General features: G+C 45.5%; 1 protein-coding gene across 1 annotated transcript in view; it reads right to left on the minus strand.

The window, feature by feature from the left end:
- Positions 1-14,787, minus strand: part of SETD2 (SET domain containing 2, histone lysine methyltransferase) — a 58,151-nt gene that overhangs the window by 26,550 nt on the left and 16,814 nt on the right. The window contains exons 10-11 of the mRNA XM_056857436.1: positions 12,582-12,701; positions 10,605-11,252 (exon numbers count right to left, since the gene is read on the minus strand). Of these exons, the coding sequence (XP_056713414.1) occupies positions 10,605-11,252; positions 12,582-12,701 (768 nt within the window). The remainder of the gene's footprint in view (positions 1-10,604; positions 11,253-12,581; positions 12,702-14,787) is intronic.

The raw sequence follows: 14,787 nt of genomic DNA on the forward strand, positions 1-14,787 counted from the left end.
GATCCCAGCCAAGCCATTTTTGTTATTCATGTACATGTACAAATATGTGCTAAAGCATCCAATTCTGGTGATGGCTGCACTTGTAGCATACGCTGGGAAATGATTATGCTGTGAATGCAAATGCGCATGTACACTGCGCAACTCCAATACAGTCCTGGCCCTTAAGAGACTCTGCAACTGCAAGCAAAGGAGCAGGACCGAAGAATCCACTCTACAGCCAGGGAAGGTAGCACCCCCTTAACCAAGGAAAGGCATTTTATACACACTATGCCCTTACTCTCAGCCCCCCAAGTTCTTATTTCCCCTTGGGAGCAAGAAACTGCACATGTTCAGTCCTAGGCACCACAACGTCTGTCATGTTGACCACTGAATCCATTATACTTGCACTGTGTACGTTGGTGGTGGTGCTCCCTGTAAAGTTCTGGATATTATCTTCTGGAAGAGTCACCTTTAATACACGGGCAAAAAAACTCAAGTGTATCATGGAACCTGATGAGTCATGAGTTCCTCCAGAGTTGCCATTTTTTTCACTGCCTCCTGGATGTACATTCTGCTCATGCGCATGCATAGAGAGCAATGAAGCTACCATCCCTCCTGCCTCTTCGCATTAATGCGTTAAGTATCTAAGTAGCTTACGATTGTTTCCTTCGGTGGTGCCTAGACTGGGCCAGCCCCTCCCACCTCAGCCATCTGGGTTGCAAGTAAAAGCAGAGCTCTGTCAGAGAACTTCTGGAGTCCTCCGATTAACACATCACTTGATAGTCACCACATTCTTCTCTTCCTGCTTTTAATTCAGGGTTGTGCTTTCTTCGTATTGAGAACTTGCTTTGGTTTTGTTGCATGTTTGGTGTCTTTCTGCTTATCAAGAACATCACTACAACTTTGGTCAAGGGGGAACTGAGAAGATGTGGCACTATACATTCCCCCCCCTGGAATTTTGATCTGGAGTGTATCCTGGGATATGTTTATTTCTTTTTATGATTTGTAATGTACCATCCCTGTGTGTTCTTTGACAATATTGCCTTCAGCACCACCTTACTTTGACCTTTCTCCACGGTTTATACTCTTACTCCCTTGCCTATCACTGTTCCAGCTGGTTTCCAGATAGTGCATAGAATCAGAGAGTTGGAAGGGACCACCAGGGTCATCTAGTCCTGCACAATACAGGAAATTCACAATTACCTCCCCCACACACACACACCCCAATGACTTTTACTCCATGCGCAGAAGATGGCCAAGATGCCCTCCCTCTCATCATCTGCCTAAGATCATAGAATCAGCATTGCTGACAGATGGCCATCTAGCCATTCTATCCAATCTCTTTCTTAACACCGGCACATGACTTCATCTTTTTTTTTCTTTGACAAATTGAACTAATTGGCGTTTCCAGTTTGCTCACTGGTTGTCCTGGTTGACAATTTCTATGCAATTTCTATGCAATGCTTAGATAAAGTGCTATCCCTATCACAGTGGCGCTAGCGATCATGTACACTCTTTCCACAATGCCAAGGGGGAAATGGAAACACTCAAGAGCATCATCACTCCCTAACTTTTTTGGCCAATTTTCCTGAGGAAAATCAGAATTTTACTTACTCAAATGTATAGCAATAAAATATCTGAAGGTTTTAATTAAATTTCTCTAATGAAAAACTACAAGATTAGGGGGTAACACTAAAAATCTCCTATGATTCCCCCCCTTTTGGAATGAATGAAAGGCTTGCGAAGAGAATGTTTTAATCACTCAAAATGCATAGCAAGAAAATGTATAGCATGTAAGTGGCCAGCAGCATGAGATGACAAGCAGAGACCCACAATACTTGTGCGGGGGGGGGGGAGAATCCCACCCTTTTATGTTGCTTCTCCTGCACCTCCTTGGCAGCCCTTTCCCTCCTTTGTTCATACCCTACCCTCTCTGCTTCTCTTGCCCCCACCCCCGCCATTTCCTTCCCATTTCTACCCGCATCCCCTCTTCTGCTGCTGCCGGCGCCTCTCCCTGTCAGGCTCAACCAGCAATGGAATCTCGGTAACCTTCCCCATCCCTTCTTCCTTCCTACCCCGCTGTTTCTTCGGCAACTGCCAAGGCCACCTGCCAACTCGCTTGCAACCCTGCCTCCTCCACCTCTCCCCACCGACCACTCTCTTCCCCCGTCAGCTCTACTACTGCAGAGACTCTTTTTAACGGGCTACTAAGCAACACTCAAAATGGCAGCAAAGATCTCACGACTTTGTGCTAAGGACATAAGAACATAAAAATGGCCATGCTGGATCAGACCCAGGCCCATCAAGTCCAGCAGTCTGTTCACAGTGGCCAACCAGGGGCATCTAGGAAGCCCACAAACAAGATGACTGCAGCAGCAGCATCCTGCTTGTGATCCACAGCACCTAATAGAATAGGCATGGTCCTTTGATCCTGGAGAGAATAGGTATGCATCATGACTAGTATTCATTTTGACTAGTAGCCATGGACAGCCCTCTTCTCCATGGACATGTTCACTCCCCTCTTAAAGCCTTCCAAGTTGGCAGCCATCCATCACCACATCCTGGGGCAGGGAGTTCCACAATTTAACTATGTACTGTGTGAATAAATACTTCCTTCTATCTGTTTTGAATCTCTCACCCTCCAGCTTCAGCAGATGAGATCCTGGTTTACCCTATTGCGAGATCTTAGTTTACCCTCTTGTAAGTCAAGCTTTTCCTAAAATTTTTAGAAATTCTGGTCTTTTTCATTATCATATTTTATGCAAGTATAGGGGCTGACCCAAGTATGCAGAAATATACCTGTGTGTTTTAATGTCATAGAGTCACGGGCCAGGTTCAGAATTAGATGTATCATAATTCCTATGCATACTTGCAGACATACCACATATATTCAGGGATATATTTGAACGTAAATAATTCTGGCAACATTTAATATTACATGCACACAATGTGTTGGCTAATAGATTACTGAACAATTCATAGTGTGATCCTAAGGAGAGTTACTCCAGTCTAAGACAATTCACTTCAATGGGCTTGTGTGTGTGTGTGTGTGCGCGTTGTCAAGTCGCAGCGGAATTATGGAGACCCTATAGGGCTTTCAAGGCAAGAGACGTTCGGGGTGGTTTGCCACTGCCTGCCTCTGTGTGGGCGGAGAGCCCTGGAGAACCGAGACTGACCCAAGGTCACCCAGTAGGCTTCATGTGGAGAAGTGGGAAATCAAACCCGGTTCTCCATATTAGAGTCTGTTGCTCTTAACCACTATTGGAGTAACATCACATAGGATTGCACTGTCAGCGTTCTCAGTGTTATAATGCTTAACTTGATGGCCAAATAGGCGGCAAGTCCTGCCTACTGGGATCGTATGAGCTGTCCAAATAATACACTTTCTTTTTACTACATTTTCCCCCTAAATTCAGCGTTTTTATTCCTATCTCTCAGATGGCAAAAATTAAGATACATGTGCTGACGTAGCATTGAATGCAGCACTGAAGAAGTGGGTATATTTGCAATTTTGCTTGTAAAAACTCTAAGGCTTTTATATATTTAAATTCTATAAATTTATTTATTATATTTGTACCCCCGTCCTTCCCGGCGCAGTAATTAGTTCAATTTTATATTGAAACCAATATTTATATTATGATATTATACCATCAATGCATCAACATAAGTTTAGATGTGAAGGTTAAGTATTGCATGTATTTCATTTTTTCTCCAATATTCTATTTTTTTTCCTGAGTGGAAAAGTCTTCTGTGGCTTCAAGATTTCCAGAAATTTTACATCCCTACTTTCCATGCAGTCAGACTTTAGCTTATTTACAAGAGCAGAAACCTGGAGAAAGTCAGGACTGCTTATGCAAACAAGCAATGGCTGCATTCTGAGTTTATTTTTAGTTTGCATTAAACAGAGACACGTAAATCTGGCTTGTTGCCAGGTTCACAAGCACCTACTGCCTTCCCTGCTTGAAGTGAACTCCAAATACCTGTGATGTATGAAATACATTTCCTTCACACAAACCAGGATTCTACCTCTGAAAACCCTAGCTTGGAGGAGGAGAAGAAGAGTTGGTTTTTATATGCTGACTTTCTCTACCACTTAAGGAAGAATCAAACTGGCTTACAATCACCTTCCCTTTCCCACAACAAACACTCTGTCAGATAGGTGAGGCTCAGAGTGTGCCCAAGGTCACCCAGCTGGCTTCATGTGGAGGAGTGGGGAAACAAATCCAGTTCACCAGATTAGCCTCCGCCTCTCATATGGAGGAGTGGGGAATCCAACCCGGTTCTCCAGTTCGGAGTCCACCAGTCCAAAATGAACCCCTTGAACTTTGTTATCTACTCAGTTTTTAGTATGCAAGAGACAGGTGCCCTTTCTGGGGATTTCCTTTCTGTCCCCCCTACATTGCATGCTTTAAGAGATCATGCATGACTATCTCTGTACACATGATCACCATTTCCTCCGAAAAGGGCACGCGTGTTCTGGAGCTTCAGTATGCGCAAGTGCATACCCCTTCCTCCCAAATCCAATTTTGAGGTAGCATGAAGCCTCAAAGTATGCTCACTCAGAGCACACTTCTCCAGTATGAAAGATGGGAGTGCCAGAAACGCAACACCTGAAAAGGGTTTACGTGGAAATGAAAACTGGGTCATGACCATGAAGCCAGGCTACTGTGAATCGGATTTTTCTGTGTCTCTGCAGCAAAACCAGCAGACCCTTGCCTTAACACAAAGGACAAACTCCTAGCCAGTTGAGACACGGGCTAATGATAAAGCAGCTTTATTTCCACAAACAGATGCAATACATTTAATACAACAAGAAAAATCAAGGAAGTGCCAAATGTCTCGGCTTCTTACATTAACTGTATTATTTTAACCTGGAACACCTGCTTAAGCTTTATTACAGTCAGGGCCCTGATATACTCTTGGGTCACATCTGAGATTACTCTGTTTTTGTACAGCTCTGAAACTACAGAACAAACAAAAGAAGCCTAGTTAATAAGCCCCCTTTCTTCTGCCTATTATTGCTGTAAGGCTAAACAAAAATATTTTTGTACAGTAGAAAGACAGAATCAAGGGCAACTTAAAACATTATTAAGCCAGGCTGGGGGGGAAATGGTAGTGTGTGAATGAGAATGAATAATAAACTCAACAAAATGGAAGGGAAGGGCTGCTCTTCAGCCCAATGCCTACGGCCTACTGCCACCTGAAGAAAATGAAAAATTACTCTGCGTGAAATCAAGCCACCCAGCCTCTATCTGTACCACAGTGCAGGCAAGGCAAGGTACACACATGCTGTTTCATCTGTTCCTTTTCCCTTTCTATATTTTGCCTAGATTTCTTATCTTCTCCGGTACCTCACTGTGCCCACTGTCCTCTGTTCTTGCAGGACTCATTAAATATTGCAGTTCTGAGTACTGAGGCCCATTTGCACAAAGCGAGACTCCGCTCGTCAAGTTCTCTTAGAATCGTACCTCTCTACAGCCCTCACAGGGTTTCCCGTTCAACTGGCTGACACCAAGAACTGCTAAGAAAGTGAGCACAATCGGCACAAGCAACAGCAAACAGGAGTGTCGTTCTGGTGGTTAGTTTCATTTTTAAACAGGAACCAACAAGCCACAGAAAGGCACAAGGCTGAATTCTACAGACAGGACTCTCCTTGTCCGCACAAACACGGGCGAAGGGACAACATGTTTTCTCCATACTACCCTGCAAGTGAAGCGACCTAACTTGCTGTTCAGAAGACCATTCAAGAGGATAGATAGCCTAGGTTTCCCTCCACCACCCCAAGTCACTCAATCTACTCTTCTGCTACTTTTCCTATCTTAAATTTTATGAGGGATCAACAGGCCTGTACAACAAACACCCGAGGAAGCATGAAACCATATATTCATTCAAACTGTATTTTGAAGACAAATGCTGAAAGTATGCCCCAGGACACACAGCAAATCAACATAAAGGGGAATGCTCAACTGATGTTAAGAGCTAAGCTATTTTGCCGGCAATTTTGCTAACAAAAATCTCTCCCCGCAAGGACATTTTAAAGGCTTCAGATACTGGGGCCTAACTATGAAGACTTGATCTCTGGCTGCTAGCCCCCTCCCCGCCAAAAGTACTGGATTATAAGCGTATGAGCACTTGTCAAGTTCAGCAGAAACGAAGAATGACCAACGCCTCGAGCTTCCTAAACAAACACCTTTTCCACAAAGATCTCCTTAGTGAGCCCTCAGGGTTCTAGAACTCCTAACACCAGAAGCCTCACTCACGCCCAGACTGGTGCCAGATCAACCTGGGCTAGATCCCGTAATACAAGGCTTGAGCATTAAAAGATTAAGGTGGGGAAACCCTACTTTTAAAATTAGTAGCTTTGCCTCAAAGACAGGTTCCAGGCCCAGATTGGATGGTTTTGTGCCCTGCAGATACTCAAACAATTGCAATGCAAATGTGCACTGACATGGCCATCAATTGGCAACAGGTCCAGATTTATCCACCCGCGACTACCTTGATGGGTCTTTAGAGCCTTCACTCCACAGTGGACAGCTGAGCATGGGATGGTCAAACCATGTCCTTCCCTTTCCCCTAACAGCTGTGATAAATTCTGGCCCTGAAACCCTCCAAACTCACCCCTGAACCAACTAACTACCACGTTGTCATCATGCTGAGTATTTACAGACGAAGATGGCCGTTGATGTTTGTATGCTGGATTGGGAGCATCCATTTCACAATGTGTCGAAGGCATCCAAGAAGAAGAGGTTAGAATCTCGTAGACTTGATAGCCATGAATGCTCACTGGTACCTTTACTTTAAACGTCAAAAGCTCGCCAGCAATGGAATCATTAGCCATTGTACGTGTTGGTGGCTGAAGTCTGATCAGTCTTCCCAATGAAACTTACCTTTTTCTCTGATGTCCTAACACATATTGTCCGCCAAACGAGCATTACGTCAGTTTTTAACCATCCTCTGTTGAAGGACTTCTACTCTGGAGTACATTTTCAGCACGGGGAGACGCCTGCATCATTTCCTCATCTAACAGGAAACGCTTGCAGAAACCCGTGCTGAAAACCTACCTCCTGGATTGGTGTCAAGCAGTTTGTGTGAGTGTGTGGACGTGTTTCAATGGATTCAGCTCTGCCTTGTTGACATTTGTCTTGGGTTCAAGACCTCCAAGCGCAAAGGCCTTGAAAGCCCAAGCCATTGCAGTTGTCTTTTGGTGTGAAGAGGTATATATATATATAAAAAAAGGAATAGCTCACTCGATCATCTCCCGCCAGGAATAAGGGGATTCTCCCAGAGCGACATCCATTGCCGGCAATGGACGCGACCAAAATTACGTCGGCATCAATGAGTTAGCCACCTCTGTCCTTTCTTTTTTCCACCTATTAAATTTCTCATGCATCATCCAGCTTCCCAACCATCTTCCTGTTTTTCTTCACAGCACGCACGCTATGTTCTCTCCTGTCTTCAGGGTGGAGTTGAAAATGGAGTTGAGAAAAGGAGACGCATGGTCAGCTGGGCATGATGTTAACAAGCTCCTGGCTGCCCTGAGAAGCTGGATGGAAATGGTTGAAATTACTACAAGGGGGTCAGCATTAAGAGGTCGGGGAGGACATCGCTTTACATGACAAGCCTTTTTACACCCTCCCGCCCGACTCCTGCAAAAGCGGTAAGCAGAATGACCAGCAGCCCTGATTCCTAAGCTGGGTTTTGAAGTCTTTAAAAAAAGAAAACCAAATTTTACTTTTCTGTTTTTTGGATTCTGGTCGTGAAATGAGACTGGAGGTCGACACGCCTATTTCAAATCAGAGACATTGCCCAATTACTCTCTCTTCTGCTTAAGATTCTTTCGAAGGGTTTTAATACTTAAGAAGAAACAGCCACGTTCAAAACACAACATGGCGGATGGTGGACAGAAGCAGCTAACCCTTAGCGCCGTGATAAAAGTACAGGACACATTATTAGTCTGGAAGTTGTTACGGTTGCTCCAAACACAGGAATCTTTACGGGGGTGGACAAATGCAGGAAATTTCAGATGTAAGGATGCTACTAAACACAGCGACTCAGATCAGAAAATCTGCCAATTAGATCCATATACCCAAGAGTAGCACTTTAAACCATGTATTCACTTTCTAAAGGTTGAATACAGCAGGATAACAAAAGGGATTTGAGGCATTAAAAACTCACAGAAACCCAACAGGAAAAGGGCATTTACATCTTCAGTAGGAACTCTTGCTGTATAACAATTCCATAACTAACCAAAGATTCGAGCAAGCTACTCTTAAGCCAGCGGCTGGATTCGAGTCCAGGAACACCGTAGAGACCAACAAGGTTTTGGGGTTATAAAAATCTCCCTTTATATCTGACGAAGAGAGCTTTGTCTCTTGATCATTCATCCCCCGAAAATCTGGTTAGTCTCTAAGGTTCTGGTGGACTCGAATTTAGCTCTTCTGCTGCAGACCAGCATGGCTATCCTCCAGAAACCACCTTAAGTCAGGACTATCCCAAGCGAGAAAGCAAATAACTTTGTGTAATGAATTTCACGAATCCTGAGCCTTGAGACTCAGCTGAGACGCAAGTGAACGGCTCTTGTGATTTTCTTTTACAGCCAATTCGGTTTCCTCCTTCGGCCCTCCAAACTGCGTCACTGACTGACCGTAGGCATGTGGGTTAAAGTCATGCATACAAGGAACCTTGATAAACTAAGACCCTCTGCTCGGGCAAACAATTTTTGCCTCGATATGAGAAAGGAACGACCAGGGGGCTCACCCAGGCTCTCTCCCTGAGCAGAAAGTAACCAGGACCAGCAAAACTTGGGAGCTCCTAAATCTGCTTATCCACATATTCTATTTCATTTTAGAAAAACAGATAGCAGGTTCACGGAGATTCCCTATTCAGATGAACTAGCCTTGTGCTGGGCCGTACAAAACTTCCTAGTTGGGGACAGGGGAGGACAGGGGCACATCTGGACTGAGGTCCCTCTCACAACAGGCTGCTCAACTGTATAACAGAAAGAGGCAGCACCTTATTTTTATACAACCTGGTGCATTCTCATCATTATTACGCACCTTGTTAGCAATCATCTCAACACAACAATGGGGACCAGAGTTTTTAATCACACTCATCCTACAAATGAAATGCAAACTATTTCGAGAATGAACAGGGTTTTTAAGAAGCTCCTTCTTATCAAACACCTTTCTCCAGGTCTGCCTATCCTACATCCACAAACACATGAATCAAATACACTGAATAACCTTTTGTGTTGGAGGATTCCTCATTAAGGATCTGGAGGTCACACTTCTGCATCTACATTATCAGAACAAACCTTCAGCTACAGGAAGAATCACATCTAATTTCAGAGCTCTGTCTTAAACAGGCCAACCCTAAACTGAAGGCTCCCTACTCGTTAGAATGGGGGCGTCAAAACTGATTTGTTATGAGGGCCAGATATGACATAAATGTCACTCTGTCAGGCTGGGTCATGCCTCACCAGCCCAGATCAGGGGGAAGGTGGCTGCTCACAGGCTGGAAGAGAGCTATCAAGGGGCCGGATCCAACCCGTGGGCCGTATGTTTGATACCCCCTGCGTTAGAACCATCAACAAGGCAGCTCTTTCCAGAAAAGGATCACTGGCTTATTCAACCACAGAACCTTGTAGAACCTCTGGCCCATGATCCGGTTTGCCTGTCTCAACCCTGCCATGAACTGGGCAATTAAGACTACCCCACTGACGAGGAAGAGTGACGCAGTTTGGAAAAACTCCAACTCTGCTTCTGTCCTGACTAAGATAACCAGGCTGACATGGCAATGGACACAGTGAAGAGGGACAAGGGAACTGGTAATCTGAACGTTTGTGACAAGCAAAACATGGGAAAGAAACCCACATGGTCCTTCCTTTATGCAGGCTGCCTCTCATTCTTCCCCCAACCACCACTACTGGACTACCATGCAATGAAGTAAACATCACATACAACTTTACAGCATGACCGTTTCCAGCTTAACAGCTGTTGCAAAAGAAAACACTTAAGCACTCCACCAAAGACAGCTCCTTAAAGTTGATTGTTCCATTTTGTAACACACGGACAGAAATTCCTGCTCTGCATTATCCTGACTTGGCTTTTGTTTTTGCAGAAAGACCTGTTTGCTTCATTCATGAGGAGCAGCTTGATAGCCCGTTTGCCAAACATGGCTTTGGGGGAGCATCAGGAAACCCTGACCCATATTATTTGACAGATCAATCTGTTACATTTGCCAAGGTGAAGTAAATCTCTTTTGTCATCTGACAGGGCAAAAAGTGCACATAGTCTGACTCAAAAGCAACACACACAATGTTTCTAGAAAGCTTTCTAGTTTCCTTGCTTGCTCGCCAGACAAGGGTTTGCACGTGTTTGCAACTCAAGCTCCTGATAGAAATTTTTACCAAGCTGGGGTCCTAAATCAGAACACAGATTGGCTCCTGAACTTTAATCTGCAGCTATTTTATAATTGCTTAGATTTAGATTCTGTTTTATAAATCAAGGTTGGAATCTGCACTTAACTGGAACGCACGAAACTCTGCAGAGAAACAAGCAACGCAGGGGAAGCTTACCTCCCAATTTCAATGAGCAAAGCAAGCCAAAACAGTGAAACCAACTTACTTTCAGATCTTTCCAGCAGTCCAGAAGCCTGGTGGCCAAATCGCTCACGTCCACTATCTTATCGGTCTGTTCTTGGCTCCGCTCGCTTTCCACATCCGACACACCCTCTTCTTCATCTTGAGAAGGTGTTTCAGCCGCAAGGGATTCCTCCAGCTTGATAACGCTCCCATCTTTTGCCTCGGCTTCTGGCTCTGTCTCCTGCTCCCCAGACTGAGGTTTGCTGGTGTCCGACAAGTCCTCGACAACTGCCTCCTTGGTGGGCTCTAACTGCGGGGGCTGATCCTCCACTGCTTCTAGGGGGGTGCCATCTGGATGCTCGAGGTCCTCCTTCCCTTCCTTCAGTTCCATCTCGCTGGCGGTGTCGGAGATCGCACTATCCATGCTGTTTTCACTGATGATTTTGAGCCTTCGCAAGGCAAGCTTCTTAGGGGTCTCTGTGTCGATCTCCACATTTGGCTTGGTGGAAGGATCCGGGGTGTTGAGTGGGGTATGAGCCCGCGAGGGGTTCTCACTAGAATAGCCATCCCCTTCACTCAGGTGTGGAATCACCAACTTGGTCTGGGCCCAGCGCTGGATAATCGGAAGCACTTTGCTCTCCTCCAACATGTTTTTATTGGGAATGGGTAAGAGCTCCAAGGTCTTCATAATCTGATCATAAAACATGAAACACCAACTTTTGAGAACTGTCAATTTGATTACAGAAAGCAATTTCAAGGGGAATCAAACTTTGAAAAATTTGTAAGAACTGCACATCCCACTAGGGACAATGGTTCAGCAGGACTGCATCTGCCTGGCACACAGAAGGCCCCAGGTTCAATCTTGGCCATCTCCAGTTAAAAGGATCTGGTAGGAGGTCATGGGAAAGGCCTCCACCTGAGACCCTGGAGAGCCGCTGCCATTCTGAGTAGGCAGTACTCACCTTGATGGACTGAGGGTCTGATTCTGCATAAAGTAGTTTCATATGTACCAATGTTTTTTTAAAAAGGCTGGCACACCCACTTATCCCACCCCCAATTCATGTGCAATTTCTCTCTTTTTCCCCTGTTTAGTGTCTGCCATGATATCCACATGAGCAAAATTACCATAGGCATCTGGCGTCAAGAAACCTGGTGGAAAGTGGAGTTCACCACTCCAACCTGGCAAGCAAGCACTGGTTACAGTTAGCCATAAAAACACAAGGCCCTGCTGGATCAGACCAAGGCCCATCAAGTCCAGCAGTCTGTTCATACAGTGGCCAACCAGGCGCCTCTAGGAAGCCCACAAGCAAGATGACTGCAGCGGCATTATCCTGCCTGTCTTCCACAGCACCTAATACAATAGGCATGCTCCTCTGATCCTGGAGAGAATAGGTCTGCATAATGACTGGTATCCATTTTGACTAGCAGCCATGAATACCCCTCTCCTCCATGAACATGTCCACTCCCCTGTTAAAGCCTTCCAAGTTGGCAGCCATCACCAAATCCTAGGGCAGGGAGTTCCATAATTTATGCCAAATGGAATGTCACACCAAGTGACAGCCAGCACTACACCCCCCACCCCACTTTTATCTTTCTGGAAATGGGTTCTGGGCTGTTCCACAGTATAATTTTAACCACACATGCTTGTTGCAGTGGTTTCTCCCCTGTTGATGCTAAGTTAGGGGGGATGTTTTTTGTTGTTTTTTGCTTCTTTTATAGTTTGGTTTTTATATTGATGGCTGCTGTTTTAGGATTTTGGATCACACATTTAGCTGTACACGTGTTGACTGCAGCACGAGAATCACTCAATGCATATTCAAGGAAAAATCAAGTATGTACTATACATGGATTGAGAACCTGTTCACTGAAACTTGTGAATGGGGCTCCTGACGAGGGTGAATGAGAGAGACCGGTGGTTGTTAAGGAAAGCTCTTGATTCTGGTTTCTGAAGCACTGCACTACTTTTGGAAATTTATGCACAGAAATACGGCAACGTGGCCACCCCCAGGCGGTTACTTACCTCCAGCTGAAGCTTCAAGTTGTTTCCCCGGCTGTCGCCAAGCTCTGCCATCCAAATCCAGAGCAGGGACAGACCGTGACATTCTAAGAAGGTCTTGAGGCAAGCCTGAGAATGAGTGTTCTTGGAGAGAGGGGGGGAAAAGAGTGGCAATTCAGCTTTCTGCCCATTAGCGCAGCAAACCAGTAAACGGGGGGGGGGGGCAAAGAATGTAGAAAGATGCTTTGTGTCCCCCCCCCCACTGGGGAGAAAAGTGGGATATACATAAACTAAAATATTCAGATCAATATTGCCCAGGCATATAGGAAGACCAGACTGCTTCATAAATTATTGCTAAGGGGTGGGAAGGAAGATCCCTCCCTGGATTAAAAAGAAGAATACTGGTTAGGGGAGGGGCTGTGGCTCAGTTTGTAGAGCACCTGCTTGCCATGCAGAAGGTCCCAGGTTCAATCCCCTGCCTGAGACCCTGGAGAGCCGCTGCCGTGAGTAGACAATAGTGACTTTGATGGACCAAGGGGGGTCTGATTCAGTATAAGGCAGCTTCATGTGTTCATGTGTTTTATATGCCAATTTTCTCTACCTTTTAAGGAGAATCAAACCGACTTACAATCTCCTTGCCTTCCCCTCCCCACAATGGACACCTTGTGAGGTAGGTGAGGCTGAGAGAGTTGGGAGAGAACTGTGACTAGCCCAAGGTCACCCAGCAGGCTTCATGTGGAGGAGTGAGGAAACCAACCCGGGTCTCCAGATTAGAGTCCACTGCTCCTAACCTCTACACCATGCTGGCTCTTCATCTTTATGATACCATCTTCCTGGTGTAAAGCCACCCTTTCTTCCTTTGCTAGAAACAGGAAATGTTCCTCCATAGTTGATTTTGATGGGAATTAATCGTCTGAATCGCCCTGACCTGGAAGGCCCAGGCTAGCCTGATCTTGTCTTGGAAGCTAAGGAGGGTCGGCCCTGGTTAGTATTTGGATGGGAGACCACCAAGGAAGTCTCAGGTTGCTATGCAGAGGCAGTCAATGACAAACCGCCTCTGTTTGCCTCTTGCTTTGGAAAACCCTATGGGGTTGCCGTAAGTCAGCTGTGAATCCATGGCACTTTCTATCACCAATGGGTTGAATCCTGTAGATTTGTTCTGCTAGTGGAGGTGCTTTCGTCCAGCAGGATGCTTCCACCAGAGGAAAGCACCTCCACTAATAGAACAGATCCACAAGAATCCAGCCCGAGGCCTCCAATAATCTGAAGGACCTGCTTCCACATATCTCCTTGCTGCGCAGTCCTCTTCCAAACTGATCAGGGTCTCGCTTGCTGCGGAACCTCCTTACAAACTGATCAGGGGCTCACTGTGCCGTCTGCCACAGCATTTTTACATTTTTGTTTTTAAAGCACAGAGGCTTTGTGGAATGGTAAGAGTGATGTAGCAGAAAAGAGTTTCAGAGGGTAGCCATGTTGGTCTGTAGTGTGAGAGCCAGTGTGGTGTGAGTATAGTGGTATAGTGGTTAAGAGCGGTGGTTAGGAGTGGCGGACTCTATTCTGGAGAACTGGGATGGTTTCCCCATTCCTACACATGAAGCCAGCTGGGTGACTTTGGGCTAGTCACAGCTCTCTTAGAGCTCTCTCAGCCCCACCTACCTCACAGGGTGTCTGTTGTGGGGAGGGAAATGGAAGGAGATTATGAGCCAGTTTGAGCCTCCTTAAAAAGGTACAGAAAATCAGGGTATAAAAACCAACTTTTCTTCTTCTTAGTAGAAGTCCAGTAGCACCTAAAAAACCGACAAAATTTTGGGGGTATAAGAGTCAGAGCTCCCCCAAAATCTTGTTATACCCCAAAAATCTTGTTGGTCTCTAAGGTGCTACTTGACTCATATCTAGCAGCAGCAGAAATGGTGCGTTTTGAAGTAAGGGGAAGCACACGCTGTAGCCCACTGGCCAGTTCTGAGCAGGCAACCGGGTCCCCTGGCCCCGGCTACACTCCCTTGCCCATCCATTAGCAGAGCCTCTTCCAGCCTTACAAAACTGCATTTCTCTATTCTGATTTCCCTTTTTTCAAAACCTCTCAGCCCTACAATTAAAAGAAAATATTTCAGAAGAATTTAACTTCTTCGCAACCAGCTTCCAGCAAAGAAGAGTTGGTTTTTATACCCTCTACCAAAAGGAGTCTTACAATTGCCTTCCCTTCCCCCCTCCCCCATAACAGGCACCTTGT

This window comes from Euleptes europaea, chromosome 11 (assembly GCF_029931775.1).
Source record: "Euleptes europaea isolate rEulEur1 chromosome 11, rEulEur1.hap1, whole genome shotgun sequence".
NCBI classification, from domain to species: Eukaryota; Metazoa; Chordata; class Lepidosauria; order Squamata; family Sphaerodactylidae; genus Euleptes; species Euleptes europaea.